This window comes from Lissotriton helveticus, chromosome 4_1 (assembly GCF_964261635.1).
Source record: "Lissotriton helveticus chromosome 4_1, aLisHel1.1, whole genome shotgun sequence".
NCBI classification, from domain to species: Eukaryota; Metazoa; Chordata; class Amphibia; order Caudata; family Salamandridae; genus Lissotriton; species Lissotriton helveticus.
In genome coordinates, this window is record NC_136063.1 from 1,322,219,587 (window position 1) to 1,322,240,193 (window position 20,607).

Sequence of the window (20,607 nt, forward strand, 5' to 3'; positions counted from 1 at the left end):
ACATTTATAATGGTTCCCCCTAATCCCGTCAGTTCTGTGGAGGAGGAGCCGCTTCGGGGCATACGGGAGAGCCCTTACCAGAACCTCACTCAAACAGGACACTGCTCCTCTCCAGAATCATGACGATACACTGCAGCTCCACACAGTATGCATAAACGTGCCTTCCTCAATGCCACACTGTAAGCACACACAGGATTCGATGAGACCCATTTGCCACAGACGGCCTCTCATATAATATTCTTTATGTAGATATCTGAATTGGATTAATCTAAGGCGGGAGGAGGTCGCCGCACCTGGGGGGCTTCCAAGGCCTCCGTCCGGTCATCGTTGTATAATTCATTAATGTCGGCTTGCCATCCGCTCGAAGTGTAGGCAGTGTCATTGATCTACTAGTGACTAAGTATTTATATGTTTTTGAAATTATATGGCTACCCAAATTGCCGATTAAAAGCTTACCCTCAAGTGGACTAAATTCTTGGAGGTCCGAAAGGTCACACAGGTACAGGGAGACACCATTGCGCAACCGTAGGTATTTATAAAATTGACTGTGAGGCATCATGAGGTCAGACTGGAGCTCTTGGAATGATTAAGTATGCTGCCATGCATAACATCACTGAGTGTGGAGATACCAATATTATACCACCCCTTAAAGCCTTGCAGCCCAACCACTTGCGGTAGGAGAGTGCCCTGCCACAGCCGCATCTCACGTGTCCGGCGTCTCCACCAACCCATTCTGTGTAGAGGATGTCTCCACACTAGCAACACTGCCCATGTCTCGGGGGAAGAGTAGTCATCTTAGACCCACTATAGCAAATGAAGTATAGAGACATCACACATTGCTCATTGCTCTGTAGCATAAGCTGGGTCATTTTGCCGACCATACTGCCAGTCGTTGAGGATTTGCAGGTGGCAGGCAGTGTAGTATGATTGAACATCTAGTTTAGAAAAATGACTATTAGTTAAGAAACAAACGTAGGCAAGAGACAATTAACAAAATCGTGCAGGCATACAGCATGTAAATTACAATTCATTGAATAACTTGAAGAACTGCATATATTACTATAAACATTTTTTTATCTGTTGTATAAAAAAATAATAGACATCTTCACTGCATTAAAAACGTGATTCACAATTCTAATGTCCTGTACAATAGTCAATACAAAAAATATTATTTTACATTATTGGATAGTTGTTGATAATTCAGTCCTACTTAGGGGGCTAATGTTAAGCACATCTGATTCAGTGCACAATATATCAATTCATTAAACCATAATAAAAATGGCAATTATTACATAATATGATAGACTTGAAAATCAAAAAGAGTTGACAATATATAGGCACTGAAGCTGATGGTGTATAGACACTACGCGGTTCCGGAGGGAATGCCTTCATCTGGGGGCAGTCACTTTTATCACTAGACAGGACAGAAAAAAAAGAGAGAAGAACATATAGATACAATATATGTTTGCCTGCAATTGATAAATATTATTGAGAAATTCTTGTAATTTTACTGATATTTCTCATACTACAGTAGGTAGGTTGAAGCCAAAGTAACCAAAGTTATATAACTTTGAATTACCAAACAGATAAAAAAGTGTTAGGTGAGCCCAATTGTGATGAAATTCCTATAATTAGCCAAACAAAACCAGTGCAAGATAGTCAAGAAAACATCCAATGTGTGAAGATAAAACAAAACATGTGTGTAACTACCCGAAAGAGACATGCAATCCATATAATACAGGATAGCTGCAGCCATATTTTGATTCATGCCTCATATATGTGTTTAGATTAAAATCATTGGAACTATTAGAGGTAGCATATCTTTAGAAATGGAAAATAACAAAGATTCTACATATTATGTGGCTCTGAAGATCATGCAAGATTATTTCTAGCGCAATGTAGGTAAATACCTAAGGGTCTGACTCAATTGTCCAACGTCTAGACGGTGGGTAGTTATATGGGATGTATTATCCGACACTACTTCATCCAGAAAATGTCGAGTTGGTAAAGGTGGCAAGGCAGGGAGACCATTTTAAAGATGGCGCATCTGCCAAATAAAGACAAAGGCAACGAGGACCAGAACTTAACCTCCTCTCTAACTTGAAGTAGCAATGGAGCCATGTTGTGATCCCAGGAAAGGGCGGGAACGGCTGGAGAAACACTCCAAGATATTTAAAGCCGAGGTCAACTCTGAGGCCCATCCCACATCATCCAGCGAGTCACCCAGCAACAGCAGCACAGATTTGCCAGCGCTCATGTAAAGTCCAGAGGTCTGGCCAAATACCCGCATGATTTGCAGGATACGAGGTCCAGATTCCGCGAGGTCAGTCATGAAGAATAGAACATCATCAGCATATAATGCAATTATGTCTGATAGCCCCACAGACCATTCAAATTCTCTAACTACGGTGTCCATCCTGACTCAGGAAGCCAAGGGCTCCATAGCTAAGGCTAATAATAAAAGAGACAATGGGTAGCCTTGCAGTGTCCTCTTTTTTTAGCATCTGGATATTATCTCTTGATGATGAAAAGTCCAGTCTAGAGGAACAGTTTCAGAACTCCAATAAAGTACCAGGAGATGGACCTTTTCCTCAAAAAGAACAGGATTCCTCCTTCTGTGGCATTTTTGTATGCTTTTTATGGGAAGATAATTTGGGAATTTTTTCCTTAACTACTGATCTACATGCAGGTGTGGGAGAACGCTTTGTCATTTCTCTTTAGGGCTTCATCAAAAATAACTCCCAGATGGTCTTTGAGTGCATGTAGGCCCCAGAATCACAGGTCAGGGAATCGTTTTCCGATCCCGCAGCAGTGCTTAAACCATAAAACATTCAGAGGAGACATTTGACCCAGGTGGTGTCGAAATACTGAGAAATTTCATCAGGTACAAAGGAGAGTTCCAGACCTGATCCATTAGGTACATAAAAACAGTTACTCATGTCATGACGCTGGTTGGCACCAAATATACTCCATTGTTGTCATGTTTGGAGGCAAAGTAGCAAATGAACCCTCCTGGCACCACCACCCACTCCTGGAGATATATTTCTAGGGAAATATTTTCTGAACCAGTCTGAAGCATTGAAAGGATAATACGTATGGTAATGAAACTGTGTGTGGAGGTGTGGTTCCTCCTATTGAAGACAGTACGCCTTGTGTTTAGTAACGATGTATTTATTCATGCAAATACACTTCTCACGGAGAGCGCCGAGCGTTATGCCCTTCAGCTCCCGCTCCCGATCTGCGCTCTTCGCGCGCGACCCAATAATGGCCGCCGTTCACGCTACGTAGTGACGTAGCGTGAACACTATAACGCCAACTCTACATATCTCCCCCTTTTTGTATCACATGAACAAAGCAGTCTTGGGGGTTATTGTCCATCACCCATATCGTAGTCCTGGAAACTGGAAGGTCTCACAATCACTCGCCCCCCCCTCCCCCCTTGTGGATCTTACCGGGGTGGACATCGCTTCTCTTCCGCTGGTCATCACGGACCCCCTTTCTCTAACTTCTTGGGTACCCGGGCTCTCTCTGCAAGTCGGCTCTCTCCTCTCTCGCCTCTGTGTCTCTGCTCTGGGAGTTACAACGCCTCCTTGCTCCAACCCTGGGTCCGCACCTTCCATGTCTCCTTCCGGGGTAATGTTCTCATTCTCTGTTGTACTCTGATCTGTCACTCCTTGTTCCCGATCTTCTGGCGCCCATTGCAAGATCTTGTTGCATCGAGCCGTGCGATCCTGGGATCACACATTTCCATCGCTCAACATTGCTGCTCGATCATAAACTTCCTTGACTTGAACGGGCCGGCTATATTTACTGTCCCCCTTTTTCTGTAGCACCGCCAGCTTGACCCTCACCCATTCTCCTTTTCCAACAATGTGTCCTTTACATTTTTCCTCTTGTTGTAATGTTCCGTATATATGGTTTTCCAAATTTCTCTGTACCACAGCAGGGGACCATTTGCTGGTAACCGTATTTTCCTTCCATGCCAAATTGTCTTTGGTGAAGGGATCCCTGCTTCTGAGGATCTGGAAGGGGCTGTTCCCTGTAGTGGTTGGGGTGATGCGATAGGCCCAAATCATGTGTAATATCTCTTTTTCCCAGTACTTTCCAATCATGATGGCTGCCTGGATGGACCCCATTAGTACTCTATTGAATCGTTCCACTTGTCCGTTTCCAGCGGGGTGATATATGGACGTGTGTTTAGTGATGATTCCATTCCTTTCCATGTATTGGACCCATTTTTCTGAAGTGAATTGGGGACCATTATCACTCAGTATGGACTTGGGAATTCCTACTCTAAGAAAGGTAGCTGTCAGGAACCTGAGTATGGTCTCCGTACCCATCTCCTCTTGGATATGAACTTCAGGCCATTTAGAGTACCTGTCTACTAAGACACACAGGTATTTCGGAGTTCCTTGTTCGTCCAGAATTGGTCCCAGTATGTCAATGGAGAGTTCCTCCCATGGATTCTTCGGGGCTGCGAATTTCCCCAAGGCCGGCCTCAACGGTGTCATCGTTTTGTCTGCACGCTGGCATTGGTCACACTCTCTTACGTGTCGTTCGGCTTGTATGTCCATGCCTGGCCACCAGTACCCCTGTTTGGCCCTCAGTTTGGTTTTCCCAATACCTAGATGGCCCTCGTGCAATATTGCTAGTAGCCTCGGGATTAGCCCCTCTGGGAGTACCACCTTGTCCCCTCTGTACACAAATACTCCTTTGTCGTCCAGGGACAGCTCCTCTCTTACTTCATAATAATTCCTCATGTTTCCATTTAAGTTTTTTTTTCCGGGCCATCCTCCGACAATGTGCTCTATCACCTCTTGGATGTCACTGTCCCCTTGGTACGGATCCTTCCATTCTTGGTTGCTTATCACCTTCTCCGGGTCTTCCATCCATGCTACCATCTCTTCCCCCGCTTCCTTCTCTTCATCGGCCTTTTCCATTTCTGCAGCCCTGCTCAGGTAGTCAGCCACCTTGTTCCTGCTGCCCGGGATGTATTCCACATCGTATCGATACTCCAACAGTTTTAGTGTCATTTTTGCAATTCTAGGAGTGGCACTCGCATGCCCATTGGACGTGAGAACTCTCACCAAAGGTTTGTGGTCCGTTCTAAGTTGGAACCTCGTGCCCCACAAGAACTGACGAAATATGCCCATGGCCCATACTACCGCTAGCATTTCCTTTTCAATGACACTAAACTTCTTTTCAGTGTCTGTCAGAGCTCTGGATGCGAAGCTCAATGTCTCCATCGTTCCTCCTCCTCTGTCTTGCATTAGGACTGCTCCCAGCCCCTTGTCGCTGGCATCCGTTGTCACCACCGTTTGGCCCTGCGGATCGTACCCTTGGAGGGGTATGGCCTGGACAACATCCCTTTTGATACCTTCGAACTCCTTCTGCGTCTCTTCCGTTCATGCGAATGCTGTTTTCTCTCTCGTAAGCTGCCTCATGTGGTGGGTCTTGGTGGCAAAGTGTTGTACGAACTTGCTATAATATTCGGCCATCCCTAGAAAGGACCTTACTTCCTCCTTGCTAGCTGGGGGTGGAGCATCACATATTGCTCTCACATTCTCCTTCTTTGGTGTGATCCCCTGTTCGCCAATTTAATGTCCCAGATAGGTGACAGAGGCCATTCCTAGGCGGCACTTCTCCCACTCTGCAGTCAGTCCTTTATCCTCTAGCACTTTCAGCACCTTGGACAACTTGGTGTCGTGGTCTCGTTGATCCCTACCCATCACCAGGATGTCGTCTTGGAAGTATTGGATCCCTTCCATGTCATTAAAGAAGCGATGCATGAGCTTCTGAAAGACGGCCGCTACTGGTGCGAGGCCAAAAGGCATCCTGCAGAATTGGTAACACCCGAAGGGAGTTATGAACGACGTCAGCTTCCTACTCTCCCGGTGTAACGCTATCTGGTGGTACGCCGACGTCAAATCAATGGTGGAGTACCATTTCTTTCCTTTGGTTTTCGCCAGCATTTCCTCAATACGGGGTAACAGGAACTTTTCCACCACAATACTTTTGTTTAGTTCGCGCAGGTCCACGCACAACTGGACCTTGCCATTGGGCTTCATGACCACCACCAGGGGAGCCAGCCACTCCGCACACGTGATGGGTTCAATTATTCCATTCCTTTCCAGTTCACGCAGTTCCTGTTGCACCGCTTCCCTCACAGCAATCGGCACATTCCTCACTTTGTGTGATACTGGCGTGGCATCCGTCTTGAGGACGATCTTGTGAGAGAATTTTTCCAATTTCCCAACCTTTCCACCGAATGCCTTAGGGAAGTCTCTTTTCCACTTTTCTAAGTCTGGCTATTGTTCCGGCTCTGTCATCAGCACCTGTACTGCTCCGCCGGGGTCCAGCTTGATGCCCAGGTCTCCTTGATCCATCCAGCCTAGTACCGACGGGCCTTTTTCTGCTACATATAATTTACAAGCAGCACTGCGTCCTCTGAACTCAAATTTCAACGGTCTAAATCTCACTATTGGGATGCGGTCCCCCAGGTACGTGACCGGTCTGATGTCTGGCGGTTCCAACTGCGGACCCAATTGAGGCGTGAATTTCTCAGTCCATACTGCCCTCTGCACTATCGTGTATGGTGATCCTGAGTCTGCCACGATGCTTACCATCACACCGCCTATTAGCATGTCAAGTACCGGTTTGTTCGATCTCCTGGTGTCCACACTTAGAACTTGCTCCTCATACATAGCACCTCGTCCTCTTCCTCTTGGCATCTTCCTTCCATGCCTTCTTGGTCTTGGTCGACATACTTCACCGTGTTGCGGCCCGCTTTTCTCCGGCATACCTTTTCGTAATATCCCATCACACCGCAAAACATGCACTTGGCGCGGAACGCTGGGCATCTTTTGTCGTGTGCTTCATGGGCCAAACTGCCGCAACGGTAGAAGGGATTCTTCACTCCTTTCGACTTCTTCCCTTGTGGACCCGGCTTCCCCGGCCATTTGTTGGGCCCTATGTACGCCGCACTCACGTTCTTATTCCCTCCTTTGGGTTATTCTTCATCAATCTTATTCACCATTGTCCTCACTGCTGGTACTCTTTTGGCTGCATCTGCGCCTCTCCGCGCCAGTTCCGCCTTCTTCACTATCGCGATCACTTCTTTCAATGAGGCATATCCGCTTGCCCATAGTTTGTCTTGCACCAATTTATTTGTTGTGTGCATCACAATTTGGTCCTTGATGAACTCATCATGGAGTGCGCCATATTTGCATGTCGTCGCCAACCTTTTTAACGCCGCCACATACTCGTCAATAGATTCTCCCATTTCTTGTTTCCGCTGCTGGAAGTTGTAGCGGTCTATTGGCACGCACACTGCCGGCCGGTAGTGCTCGTTGAGCTCTTCAATCGCATGGGCGAAGACATCGTCGTCTGTGTCTTGCCGAGGTTTTGGGTACTAGATTCTTGAATACCCTGATCCCTTCCGGGCCTAGGTTGTGCAGCAAAATTCTTCTTTTCCTTTTGCTTGTGAACGCCTCCTCATTTTCATCTTCTAGGACCTCTATGTAATTTAGGATGTACTCTCTCCAGTCATCCCACTTAATTAGGGGTTCACCCGGTTTGGGTAGAAATGGTATTGGGGCTGTCGCCGACGTCGCCTGCGCGCACATGGTATCGCGCTTCTCCGGCGCTGTATTCTGACTCTTGGGACTGCCTGGTGCACTGTTCTCCTCTCCCTGTTCTGGTTGGAGGTGGGGGCCCTCTACGTCTCCTTCCTCACTGCCCCTTGATTCCGCCAGTGCTTCTGCTCAGTTGGGGCACCCTCCGTACCTTGTAACGTCCCTGCGTGCTCTGCTGGGCGTGCGGTGGCCGTGGGCTCCTCTCTTCCTGCCCCCTTCACACTTCTTGGTTCTGTTGGTTCTACCCCTTTGCTTCGTGGTGAGGAGTACCCTCGTACCTGGTACCTTGCTTTTCTCCCTTGGCTCCGGTGATTTCCTGCGCTTCTGCCACGCTCTCCGTGATCCTCCGGCCTCTCCAGTGTGGGGCCTGCCTGTGCTGCTATTTGGCTGTACTGCCTTGGTGCTTTCGTGGGTTGCTTCCTGTGGTTATTCCTTTTTTTTCCAGGTCCCACCCTCGTCGCCACTGTGGAGGTGTGGTTCCTCCTATTTAAGACAGTACGCCTTATGTTTAGTAACAATGTGTTTATTTATGCAAATACACTTCTCACGGAGAGCGCTGAGCGTTATGCCCTTCAGCTCCCGCTCCGGCGCCCGATCTACGTTCTTCGCGCGCGACCCAAAATGGCTGCCGTTCACGCTACGTAGTGACGTAGCGTGAACGCTAGAACGCCAACTCTACACTGTGGAAGATGTATCCATGAGAAGTGTATTTATTTTGTCGGCGACGAATGTCTTTTATAAAATATGAAGAAAACCAAAATAGAAATCGCTTTCAAAGCTTAACCTTTTGGAGAGTAGAAACAGTTTCCTGATGGCAGAAGATAGAAATATAGGAATTGAAATGACATAGTGTGTTTGACTGAATGTAAATGCTCCACCAAGTGAAAATGTACAAATACTTAGGGCCAGACCGTGACTGATCCTCATAAATCTGGTGCAGATTGGTAACCCTCTCATTTTAATGTGTGAAACGTTCACAAATATGCAGATGCACAAATTGCGCCCAATTATGAGTTGGGCACTTTAGAATATGGAATAAAATGCAAATAGCCCCTTATTTTCCATTTGAAGATGCGTAAACTCCGCATTTACACTGTGTTCCTGTATTTTCCACGTTTTAACCACTGTGTAAACCACAAGAGTAAACACCTGCATTTTGTGCCTCATTGCAAGCCGTTTTTGCACCATCTCGAGTTTTTCCTGAAAATGAGCTTAGAAGCTGCATTTTATTTCAATGTCTTTTCTTTTTAAGCAACAACCACACTTTAGCTGAAGATGTTCAAAGCTAAAGCACAGGTGAAGCCATTGTAACAAAAGTAAATAAATAGTAAATAAATGCGTGCCTCTGCCATTTTTTTCTCTTTGTTTACTTTTGTTACAATCGCAGCGCTGGCGCTTTAGCTTTAAACATCTTAAGATAAATTACGGGTGCCGCAATTGCTTCAAAAGTAAAGATTTTTTTTTCTATCTCTTTACTTTTGAAGCAATTGCTGCACCCAGTGGTCGAAGTGGGGGGGAAAAAGTAGGGGAACTGTATGTGGAGACTCAGAAGGCTGGAATAACCCGAGGATGACCTCCGTAGGTGGAGTCAGAGGTATGACCAGAATGCGCAAAACAGTCACAATTTTTAGTATTTAGCATTTTACTGCTCAGTTACAGCTTATTATGTTATTTAATTCATTCAATGGATACACATGCTGCATAATCTGAGAATTTTAACTAATAAACTGTAGCTCAAACGGATCAAAAGTTACTAAAAAATGTAACTTTTTGCATTTGTATGTTACACTGGTACTAATGAGGCAAAATCTTTCCAGAGACTGTTAGCATGAGTAAAATGTAAAAATAATAAGTAATCAGAAAATATACTGCTCTACGCTGCTGCCTTTTTTTGCTGCATAATTTAGGCAACACTACAGCATCATTTTGTCCTCTTTTGTTGCATAATTCCAGTGCCCACAAAGCAGGCAGCACATTTTAAAAGTGCTTGTGCATGAAGCAGAGAGACTGTGAAATTTGTGAACTTAGTTTGGTGTGCGTGCAAATCCTGCATTGCCTATCCCAGGTGAGTTGAAGTTACTTCTGCTGAAACAAGGCTAATGACGGTACCAATGGGTGAGGTGGACTGGCATTCAGGGCAGGGCCGGCTATAGCGCTGGTGACTGCCTGTGCAACAATGTTTGGTGCCCCCCAATGACCACCTCTGCCAGGGATTCCGTAACTACCACCCTTTAACAGTGCTCCTCAAGTCTCCATAACCAGACACTCTCTCAGATGCATTTAATTTGATTTTGATTTACAGCGCCACTCATACCAGTGTAGGATGTCAAAGCACTTTACATTACACCAGTCACGTCTGCTCTCGGAAAGCAGTAATGAGGCATGGAGGGGTGGAGGAGTGACGGAAGGGGGGGAGAAAACATATTAAAAAAAATAACTTACCTGCCGGACAGCTGACTGGCTGGCCGCCGCTTCTCACCTCCTCTCCGTCTTCTTCCTGGCATCTGTTTGAACAGGAAGCAGGATAGGCTCCCCTAAGCCAATCACAAAGCTGAAGTGCAGTGTTGTGATTGGTCTGAGCACCGTGGTTCGGCTCTCAGGTTGGAGAATGGGAGCCTGGACATGCAGCTTGGGTGGAGAACATGCAAAGTGCGCATTAATGTTTGGCCAGCCCCAGAGGGCTGGCCAAACATTCATGCGCACTTAGGAGAGTGCCACCACTCTTCCCCCTGTGCAACCTAACCACCCCCCCCCCACAAAACTGGCCCTACACCTTAGCGGAGGAGCCGCCACACAATACATTGAGGCAATCAATTATACATGTGTATATCACTGTTAGGAAAGGTTACATAAGACTAAGGGCTACAAGGTGTTGGAGTCACATGACAACTAGTCGGCAGTATAGTTTTATAGTGATTGATCTGGAGAAATACAAAATCCGAATTTAAATCGTAATACCATGGTTCGAGGTTATCTTTAATAATCAGACTTGAATTCTATCCAAATTAACACTTTTTGCAACATTAGGATAATCTAAGACTGGGGGAAAAAACAACAATGCTCTAAATACCTTGCAGTTTGCACGCAGCTCTTGGATGACAGTTAAAAGCTCACTGTGCTATGTTAGGATTTGACTTATAAACTGCAAGAAATAAAAGGATCTCTCTGACAAAAGCAGTAACCCACAAACCTATTTACAATATGTGCACTTTGTGATCGGGATGGTACATGTTTGTTGCAGCAGGCACATCAACCCTCTGCGCTGCCTTTATATGAGCCAAACCTTCCAGTAGACAAAACTTCAATCTCTCTCTAGGAAGAACATTAATCACTGGAGTCATCTTGACATTTTTATTGTTGCTGCGCCCCCACCCAAAGTCAGCACCCAGTGCGGTCACACCGGTCGCACTGCCCTAGAGCTGGCCCTTCTCAAGGGTCAAGCGACCTCAGTGACAGAGTCACTGTGACTCTAGGGTGCGCTGGTGCATAGGCCTTCTCGCAAGACTGGAGGTGAACTTCAGTATGAATTTGTGGTAGACAGGCATTCAAGGTTAACCCACACTTGCCCCCACGAAGGTCCACCTCCTGGTGCTAATATACCAGGGCTTCTAAGGTCTAGCATGGGAATGTGCTCCCTCAGGAGAGTGGTCTGGGGGACTGGCCATGAAGGCTGAACTTAGTTCCACAATTGCAAGCTCTGACCATAGTACCACATCCTCTCCCCCCTGAACACCACACTGCCCCACTAAGAGAAACTTGCACTGCCTTCAACTACAACCCAATTGTGCCTGCTATAAACACTTGGATGCGACTCTATTCAAATTACGCACTAGACAAGAGCAATATGCTGCCTAAAAAAAATAACAACATCCCTGAAAAAGCGAACACCCATAGGGAATTAAGTAGAGCATGTGAAAAGTAAGCAGGTAACATGGCTACCTTAACGCTTTTACACTCACTATTCCGAAATCAGTGAGGGCTTTTGCCTGAAAAGTTAAGGACATAACTACAGGGCCTGGAAGGGACACATTTCAATGTCCATTGCTTATATTCTTACAAAACGAAAGCACTATGGTTGAAAACCACCACATTCATGAACACAAAGCCGCCGTACACTTTTTGTTTTCCGATCCACCCAACAATTAGGCGCTTCAATGGCAAACTCTGTGAAGTGATGCTAATGTTTGGGAGGAAATAAAACAAATCTGGCCATTTTGCGACCGCTCTTTCTTGCTTTATTTAGTTATTTATTCATTTTTTATATTTTGAACCTTTTATTTTCTAGGCTGCTCTTTGGAATTGAAAAATGTCAAAAAAGATGACATTTCCAGCTAAAGTGTTTTTCATTTTTTGGATCCGTTTCACAAGGACCAAATAAAAGAAAGGAGGAAATAGAGGGTTAGAACCATTTCTTGAAGTCACGGTTTTCAGAAAGTGAGGAGGAGCGAGACAGAAAGAGAGGGAATAAGAGGAAGAAAGAGAGGAGGGGGCAGCTGAAGCGGAAGTTGACACTGTCCTTGTCTTCTCTGGACAGCAATAAAAGACAGAGTCCTCTTCCTTCTCTGCCCGTCCGCCCGTCACCTAACAGCCACAAATGCCGAGCCTTATCTGTAGGCCTTGGCTATTCATGCTGTATGGAATGCATGTTGAATATAAAAAAGTAGGGGAACGGTATCTTTTGATTTAAAGAGGTAAGACCACGTCGTGCCCTGCCGATCCCGCCCTTTTCGACAACGGACTGCATTCATGCTTTAGCTTAAGATTTAAAGCTAAATCGCGAGTGTCGTGATTGCTTTGCAGTGCAATAGCTCTTACATTACTGAAAGTTTGAGCTAATGACGTTGCATTACTATTAGCAATGCCAATAGCTCAAACTTTCAATATTGTATGACTATGGATCACCGTCAGGAAGTATTGGATGGGCTTAGGGATGATGAACCTGCTTGTCCTAGTGGTCTAGAGACCGGTAGAGCTGAGGGGGGGAACACAAATGATGCACGTATTGAGGAAATAAGTAGCGCTGGGGAAATCCGCCTTCTCTTTTGGAATATAGCAGGATTAGAAAAAAAACTGCTTCTCCCTGAGTGGAATGATTTTATTGACAAACAAGATATCTGCTTGTTCCAAGAGACTTGGAGTCTGGTCCCCCTATACAAATCTGGGTTTGCAACTTATTTTATCCCAGCATTAAGTTCGGGGAGGGGTCACCCATCAGGGGGTCTCCATATTTGGCTCAGCATTTCCTTAAACTGGTCAACCATTATGCATACTACTCCATCCAATGACATTCTACACCTGACGGTGAAAGGTCCTCTAAACAGTCCCAACGTGGAGATATTTAATGTGTATCCTAGAGGGTCCCCTGGGAACGTTCCATCGGCTATTTTAGCAGTATTAGATTCTGAACTATCCACTATACCCCCCAATTCTGTCATTATAGTGGCGGGAGATTCTAACTGCACATTCGAACCGCTAAGCGAGGATGATGTGATGGGTATTAGGGAGCAGGACAGCAAATTTGCCATCCCACTGCTTAGCCTTCCCCCAATTAAAAAGTGAACACAAAGAGTTACACAACTGAATGCCCTATCTGTGGAGTACAATCTAAAAGCAGTGAATGGACGAACACGTTCCGATCCAAAAGGGTCTAATACATACAACAGGTCCAGCTGCCCATCACGGATTATTTATACCTTGCTAGATATCCTACTTTGGAGAGACCTTTTGGATATGGAAGTGAAATCAACTCAGGATAGTGATCATAACCCCCTTTGTATGCAAATAAAAACAACTGGGCTGTCTCCAAGTCCTCAAATTCTGTCAGGTCGTTGACAAAAGAGGTAGTCCCATCCTACTGTAACCGCCGTCTTAAATGCATAAGGGCACTTACCAGGAGGACAAATTGATTAGTATAAGAGAGCTCATCGAGCAGAAATCTATAGAGCCCCAACCCTGGCCGGGGAGAAAATCCCCACCCTCCTATTCGCAGACGACATGCTATTGGTGTCAAAACCCCCCACTGGCCTACAAAAATTGTTAGATAGGTTTAGCCAGTTTTGTGATATTCGGGGCCTATCGATCAACACCGGTAAAACGAAACTGATGACACTCTCTCCATCTAAACGTTTCAAGAACTGCAATAATCTGAATAGCACCCCTTTGGAAACTGTAGAGTCTTTTGACTATTTGGGGATTATGATGAATAACCAAATGAAGTGGAACACCCATTTAGCCAAAATGCTCCTTAATCATAAGAGGGTGGCGGGTGCTATCCTAAGAGAGCAGCAGCTTTCATCTAGCAGTCCAGTAGGCCCGGCTCTCGTGGTCTATGATGGCAAGGCACTACCCTCGGCGCTCTACGGGTCGGAGTTATAGGGATTCGAGAATGTTTGCGATTTGGAGAGATCAGAGAACAAGGTTTACAGAGGCCTGGTATCTCTCCCTCTCTCCACCCCTCTAACTCTGCTCCGTAGTTACCTGGGGAAGCAGTCCTTTACAAATATTGCAAGATTACGACCATTACTTTTTTGAGTGTGCCTAAGAAGGACTCCCGAACTGGCCAACTATGCCGCTGCACTAAGTGAGATCATCAGCTTAGACTCAGGGAATAAGATCAAGTGGATCTGTAAATTAAAGCAGTCGGTAATAGAAATTGGGTTTGGAGAGGCATGGACAAGCCAGACCCCGCCTGCTAAGCAAATTGTCAAGAAGGCATACTGGGAATGGGTGAAAGGGTTAGAGGCACAAAAACCCAACTGGGGGACACTTACAGAACAGTTTTTAGAGCACAAGCGGATGTCAAATTTGAGCATTATCTCGATTTTATACAATCTCCCCGAGATAGAATACTTTATATGAAGCTCAGGCTAGGAATGCTCCCACTTAACGAGTTGGTAGCGGGCTGGAGGAATCATAGCTTAACTCATGCGAGTTGCCCAGGTTGACAAGCGCCATCAGAATCGCTCCCCCACTTCCGCTTTGCAGGTCCCGCCTATGGGGCTGCCAGGAGGAAATGGCTTAAACCTATATGCAGAAATCTGGGGTTTAAGGACTATAGGGCAGCATTATGCATGTTTAAAACAGATACTTCCTCACCCAGCATGATCTGTGCAGTAGCAAAATACTTGGGTAATGCCTGGCTGATAGGTTCCAAGTTGCTAAAGCACAGTAAGAGTTAGTGTTTTAAGAGCCTAAATGCTGTACATATGCCAACTTGTAAATGATATCTGTTTTTATTGTATATATTGTATAAGCTTTTATTGGAAATTTTTAGACACATTTTATAGTGTCACTTGTTGTATAAATTGACAGACTTTTTAGCTTAAATCATTCTTGTTCATGCTTTTATGATATTTATATCGAATAAAGTACATACAACAATATTGTGAGACCTATTGCATTGCAAATGCTTGTGTTCATTTGCTTGCATGAACATTGCACCAGTTCCTGGCTGTCTGGCTTTTTATTCATTTTTGTAGTTGTTACATTTCTCTTCAGCAGCCCATGTTTCGATTCGCAATGTGTTTTTTTTTCTTTGTTATTTTTTGTTCTTGCTACTGGGACAATCCGTCGCATGTCGTTAAATGGAAAACGTTACATTTTATAACAATGCATTTACCAACAATATATACTGTTGTATGAAGCACTGTACATACATAAGTTATTGTTTATTATATCCACCAGGTAGTATTTGCATGTATTTAATGCAGAGATCAATTTGTCATGGTCAAGTGGACTGTTCTGTGGATACTCTAATCCTTTTCTTAGAGCTCAATGAAAATTAGCATTGCAAATGCTATGTTGGAGTTGGAGTTATTGACATTCTAAATGCCAATGTTTTTTACCCAGCCCGGTTGCTGGGTGCGGTACCATATGTGGCCAAAAGAGGTCCCATGTACTGCCCCTTGCAACATAGCAAGGTAAAAAACATTGGCACTTATGTCAGTAAATCCAACTGCAAGGTGCAGTTCCATATTTGACCAAATGTGGCCATATGTGACCAAAATAGGTCCCATAGGACCGCTTTTGGCCACATATGGTACTGCACCCTGCAACATAGCAAGTTAAAAAACATAAATACCAATGACTTCAACTCCAGCAAATGCGAGACCTTTTGCATTTGCATTGCTTGTTCATATTGACATGCGCCCAGCAACTCCTCAGAAATACATATTTATAGAAACCATGAAAAAAACAAAACTAACATTGTTTAACAATGGCAATGCCAGACCTAAGGGCTTTGCCAATGCTTGTTTTGGTAAGGTAATTTAGTATATCCGCTGCAGTTTTTCAATATTAGAAGCTGTATTACATTATTTTGTTGTCCATACTGGCAGCATTTTATTCTTCCACCAATTTAAACCGTCTGCAAATGTTACCAACCAAGCATTAGCTTCCTCTCACCCTTGCTAAATGTTTCTTAGCGCATGTTTGTCTGGTACCTTACTGTGATATAGTCAGCTTTATTACATTCAGAAATGATTTTTGTGTGATTCTAAATTGATGACATCAAGTAGAGGTTTCTGAAGCTGAGGTTTAATGAGTCAGTAGTTGCAGCAGTGCTGCTTTGATTAATCAGATTTTGAAAGCTGAAGTAATCTTTTTTTAAACCTTGCTTGTGTAACTTTATATTTTGTTGTTGCTTTACAGGTCTGTCCTCTTTAAGTATTCAATTTGCCAAACTCCCAAAGGGACTGAAATATTTAAACTTGTCGAAAACCTCAATTTCTCCCAAAGGTAAGTTGTTATGAAAGTGTTCTTTAAGTGATAAAACCACTTTTGTAGTAAAATATAAATAGTCTCTCTAAATTTACAGCGTGAGGCTCAATATATGCATATATTATATCTATCTATCTATATTGCCAGTAGGTAGTTATAGTCAGGACTTAGTTTCCACAGAAAAAGCATTTTTTGACATGCCTATAACTTCGGTGTAGTTTGACCAATCCTAATGAAAATTTCCCAAAAAAGTGTCAAGGTGTGCCCTGGTTGTCGTGAAAAGTTTGGGGGTTATCCGTGTAGGGGGGACCGAGAATTTGGGGCACAAAATAAGGGTGCGTTTGTAATGTTAATTCCCATAGGAACCTATATCTACAGCTACAGCCCAAACCCCTGAACAGACTTACACCAAATTTGGCAGGGAGGTAGATGTTGGTTCAAGGAAGTGCCTTTTGACTATCTGGTGTTAATATTATAGTGATATCTCTGGCCACAGATATTTTGTAATGATTTCACGATTAGTCATGGATGCACGTGCCAACAAGTATGCTCTGGTTGGCTGGATGAGACCTGAATAGAAAGTTGCACTCACCATTTTTTTGGATCTGTAATGGTTCCCGAAACTGAAAATGTTTGAAAAAGCTAACATAAGAGGTCAGAGTAGAGATACTCTGACCCAATGTTTGAGAAATGGGGGTGTTAGTGATACAATTTGTGTTCAAAATTTATTTTTTAAATCACGCAAGTTATTCGTGACAATGCTGTGACTTCTAGCGTGGCCCGCTAGAGTACTGTCGCAGGGACGTTGCGACTTCTGACGTTGACACGAATATTGGTGGGAATATAAAAAAATATATAATTGTAACATTAATACTCATTGTTATAGAGATATTGAGATTCTGATAAATGTTTTCATAGAGTTATTTATATAGTGAGTTATCTATTGTGATGGTCAGAATTAATTAAGTAGTTATAAATGTTGAATGTGTTGGTGGTATTTGAATGTCTGCTTTTGTTTTCTGTTTTCGCGACGTGTCCGGGGGAATCACGATTACTGACATCATCGCAGGTTTTAGAGGTGGATTTTATAGAAACTCTCTAGAAAAGCATGACTTTACAGAACACTGTGAGAAACCACTAGTGTGTGATAAACTGTAGTATGTGTGGAAATATGTGTTTTAGAGTTTATGGAAATGGAGTGATCGACGCTATTAACAACATCATCGAGACACCCTGAATTACAGTGAAAACGGAAATTTGGTCTGAAAGATGTTTTTTAAAGAAATATAGTGCAAAAATATGAGTTTAAACATGCTTTGAAAGAAGTATGTATATAGTAATATGTGTAGTGCAAAGTTAAGAATGGATATTTTTACATATTATTTTTGGATGTGTTGGTGGTCATTGAATGTCTGCTTTTGGTTTCCGTTACGTGACGTATCCACGAGGATTGCGACTTTGTTGCGAAGATTGTCAAATACTAAAAAATAAAACCTTTAGAAAAAAACGACTTCACAATATTTTGCATACTAGGATGTCTCTGGTTGTGTGTACATGACTGTTACACATGAGACCGGATGCAGAGTTTCAGGTTACTTAGAAACACCCTGTTGCCTTCATCTTTAAAGTGCACTCCATCATTTCTATAAATTCCATGCATGTCAAAACGCAGATTGTTGTTATAGCTACATCCCATGCAATAGTCTCTGAGGAATGCAGATGCAGTTTTATTACCATGTTTCCTGGCTTTGTCAATCTGTCGACAGAATTGATTGGACGACTTACATTTCTGTCTTTGGCATGTGTTAGAGTACACAAAGACAGTGTGAGAGAAAAGCATCATCAATTTAGCAAAAGTATCCTTTATTAGGATTTCCAGTCCTACTCCAGTTAATGTGCCTAGGTCATTGCACCACAGTGCACAATCATGAGCAAGGTTACAGGAATGTTATAGTTAGGAATTGCCATTTAAAAAACCGTATAAATTCACTGAGAAAACCAAAGGTTACAGGGACATTATAGCTCAGATTTCACATGCACGAAACCAGAGAAATTCTGCAGTTATAACTTTCATCCCCACAATGCACTGCTTATGACCTCACATATTACATCACTCATGACATGGTCAGTGACATCACTGATGACATCTCAAATGACAGTGGGTCCACAGAGGATCTGCAGATCCGCAGTCCCAATAAAAAAAGGCGGGCTCCTGCCCTTATGAAAATATAAGCTTCCCCCCCCACACTCCCCCCTCCCAAAGGGTCCCACCCGCACTCCCCCTCCCAAAAACCCAACATAAATTGTTATTCACTGCTCCAGGCAAGGAGCGCCCCATAATGTCCTGCAAAAGCTATTTAATTATATTTTTTCTCTTGATAAAGCCAATAACCAGTTTTTTTATATAGCTATATTTAAAAAAGAAGCATTTGCAATGCAATAGGTCTCACATTAGGAAAGTTTGAGCTATTGGAATTGTAAATGACAATTTTTTTATTTATGTGTTGCTTTTGAAAATAGCGAAATTAAAAGCTTTGTCATTTACAAGGCCAATAGTTTTAACTTTAGCAAATGTGACACCTATAGCATTTGCAATGCAATATGTGTTGTACTTACAGGACTTAGGTGTATTGATATTACAAATAACAATGGCTTTTAATTTTTTTAATAATTAATTCCTTAAATAAAAGTTATTGTAATTTATAATGGCAATAGCTTAAACTTTTGTAAATAACTTTTGTGAAGATTATGTTCAGTGTATTTTATTGTGAGGAAAATCCAAGAACAAAAGTGAAATATTAACATCTTTTTGTGACATTTGTAATAATGCTTGAAACATTGAGAGAACATATTTGAACCAGTTGTTGTTGAATGGTTGCACAGATTGATGCTGTGGTGGCGCTGAGTGATATTGTGGTGGCGTTCAGTGATGCTGTAGTAGCGCATAGTGATGTTGTGGTGCCCCTGAGTGATGCTGCGGTGGTGCTGAGTGATGCTGTGGTGATGTGATAGATAGATAGAGTGAGTGAGTGCCATAGATAGATAGAGGGAGGGCAATAGAGTGAGGGCGAAAGATAGAGAGATAGATAGAGTGAGGGCGATAGATAGAGTGAGGGCGATAGATAGAGTAAGGGCGATAGATAGAGTGAGGGCGATAGATAGATAGAGTGAGGGCGATAGATAGAGTGAGGGTGATAGATAGAGGGAGGGCGATCGATGAATAGATAGATAGAGTGAGGGTGATAGATAGATAGAGTGAGGGCGATAGATAGAGTGAGGGCGATAGATAGATAAAGTGAGGGCGATAGATAGAGTGAAGGCGACAGATTGATAGAGTGAGGGAGATAGATAGATAGATAGATAGATAGAGGGCGATAGATAGATAGAGTGAGGGCAATAGATAGATAGATAGAGGGCGATAGATAGATAGAGTGAAGGCAATAGATGGATAGATAGAGGGCGATAGATAGATAGAGTGAGGGCGATAGATAGATAGATAGATAGTTAGGGCGATAGACGGATAGATAGAGTGAGGGCGATAGATAGAGGGAGGGCGATAGATGGATAGATAGATAGTTAGGGCGATAGACGGATAGATAGAGTGAGGGCGATAGATAGAGTGAGGGCGATAGATAGAGTGAGGGCGATAGATAGAGTGAGGGCGATAGATAGAGTAAGGGCGATAGATAGAGTGAGGGCGATAGATAGATAGAGTGAGGGCGATAGATAGAGTGAGGGTGATAGATAGAGGGAGGGCGATCGATGAATAGATAGATAGAGTGAGGGTGATAGATAGATAGAGTGAGGGCGATAGATAGAGTGAGGGCGATAGATAGATAAAGTGAGGGCGATAGATAGAGTGAAGGCGACAGATTGATAGAGTGAGGGAGATAGATAGATAGATAGATAGATAGATAGATAGAGGGCGATAGATAGATAGAGTGAGGGCAATAGATAGATAGATAGAGGGCGATAGATAGATAGAGTGAAGGCAATAGATGGATAGATAGAGGGCGATAGATAGATAGAGTGAGGGCGATAGATAGATAGATAGATAGTTAGGGCGATAGACGGATAGATAGAGTGAGGGCGATAGATAGAGGGAGGGCGATAGATGGATAGATAGATAGTTAGGGCGATAGACGGATAGATAGAGTGAGGGCGATAGATAGAGTGAGGGCGATAGCTAGAGTGAGGGCGATAGATAGAGTGAGGGCGATAGATAGAGTGAGGGCGATAGATAGAGTGAGAGCAA

At 43.7% G+C, this 20,607-nt stretch overlaps 1 protein-coding gene across 2 annotated transcripts in view; it reads left to right on the top strand.

The window, feature by feature from the left end:
* CARMIL1 (capping protein regulator and myosin 1 linker 1) overlaps positions 1-20,607 on the top strand; it is a 1,033,060-nt gene that overhangs the window by 567,630 nt on the left and 444,823 nt on the right. For both annotated transcript variants that reach the window (XM_078687906.1, XM_078687907.1), the window contains exon 12: positions 16,284-16,370. In XM_078687906.1, the coding sequence (XP_078544032.1) occupies positions 16,284-16,370 (87 nt within the window). The remainder of the gene's footprint in view (positions 1-16,283; positions 16,371-20,607) is intronic.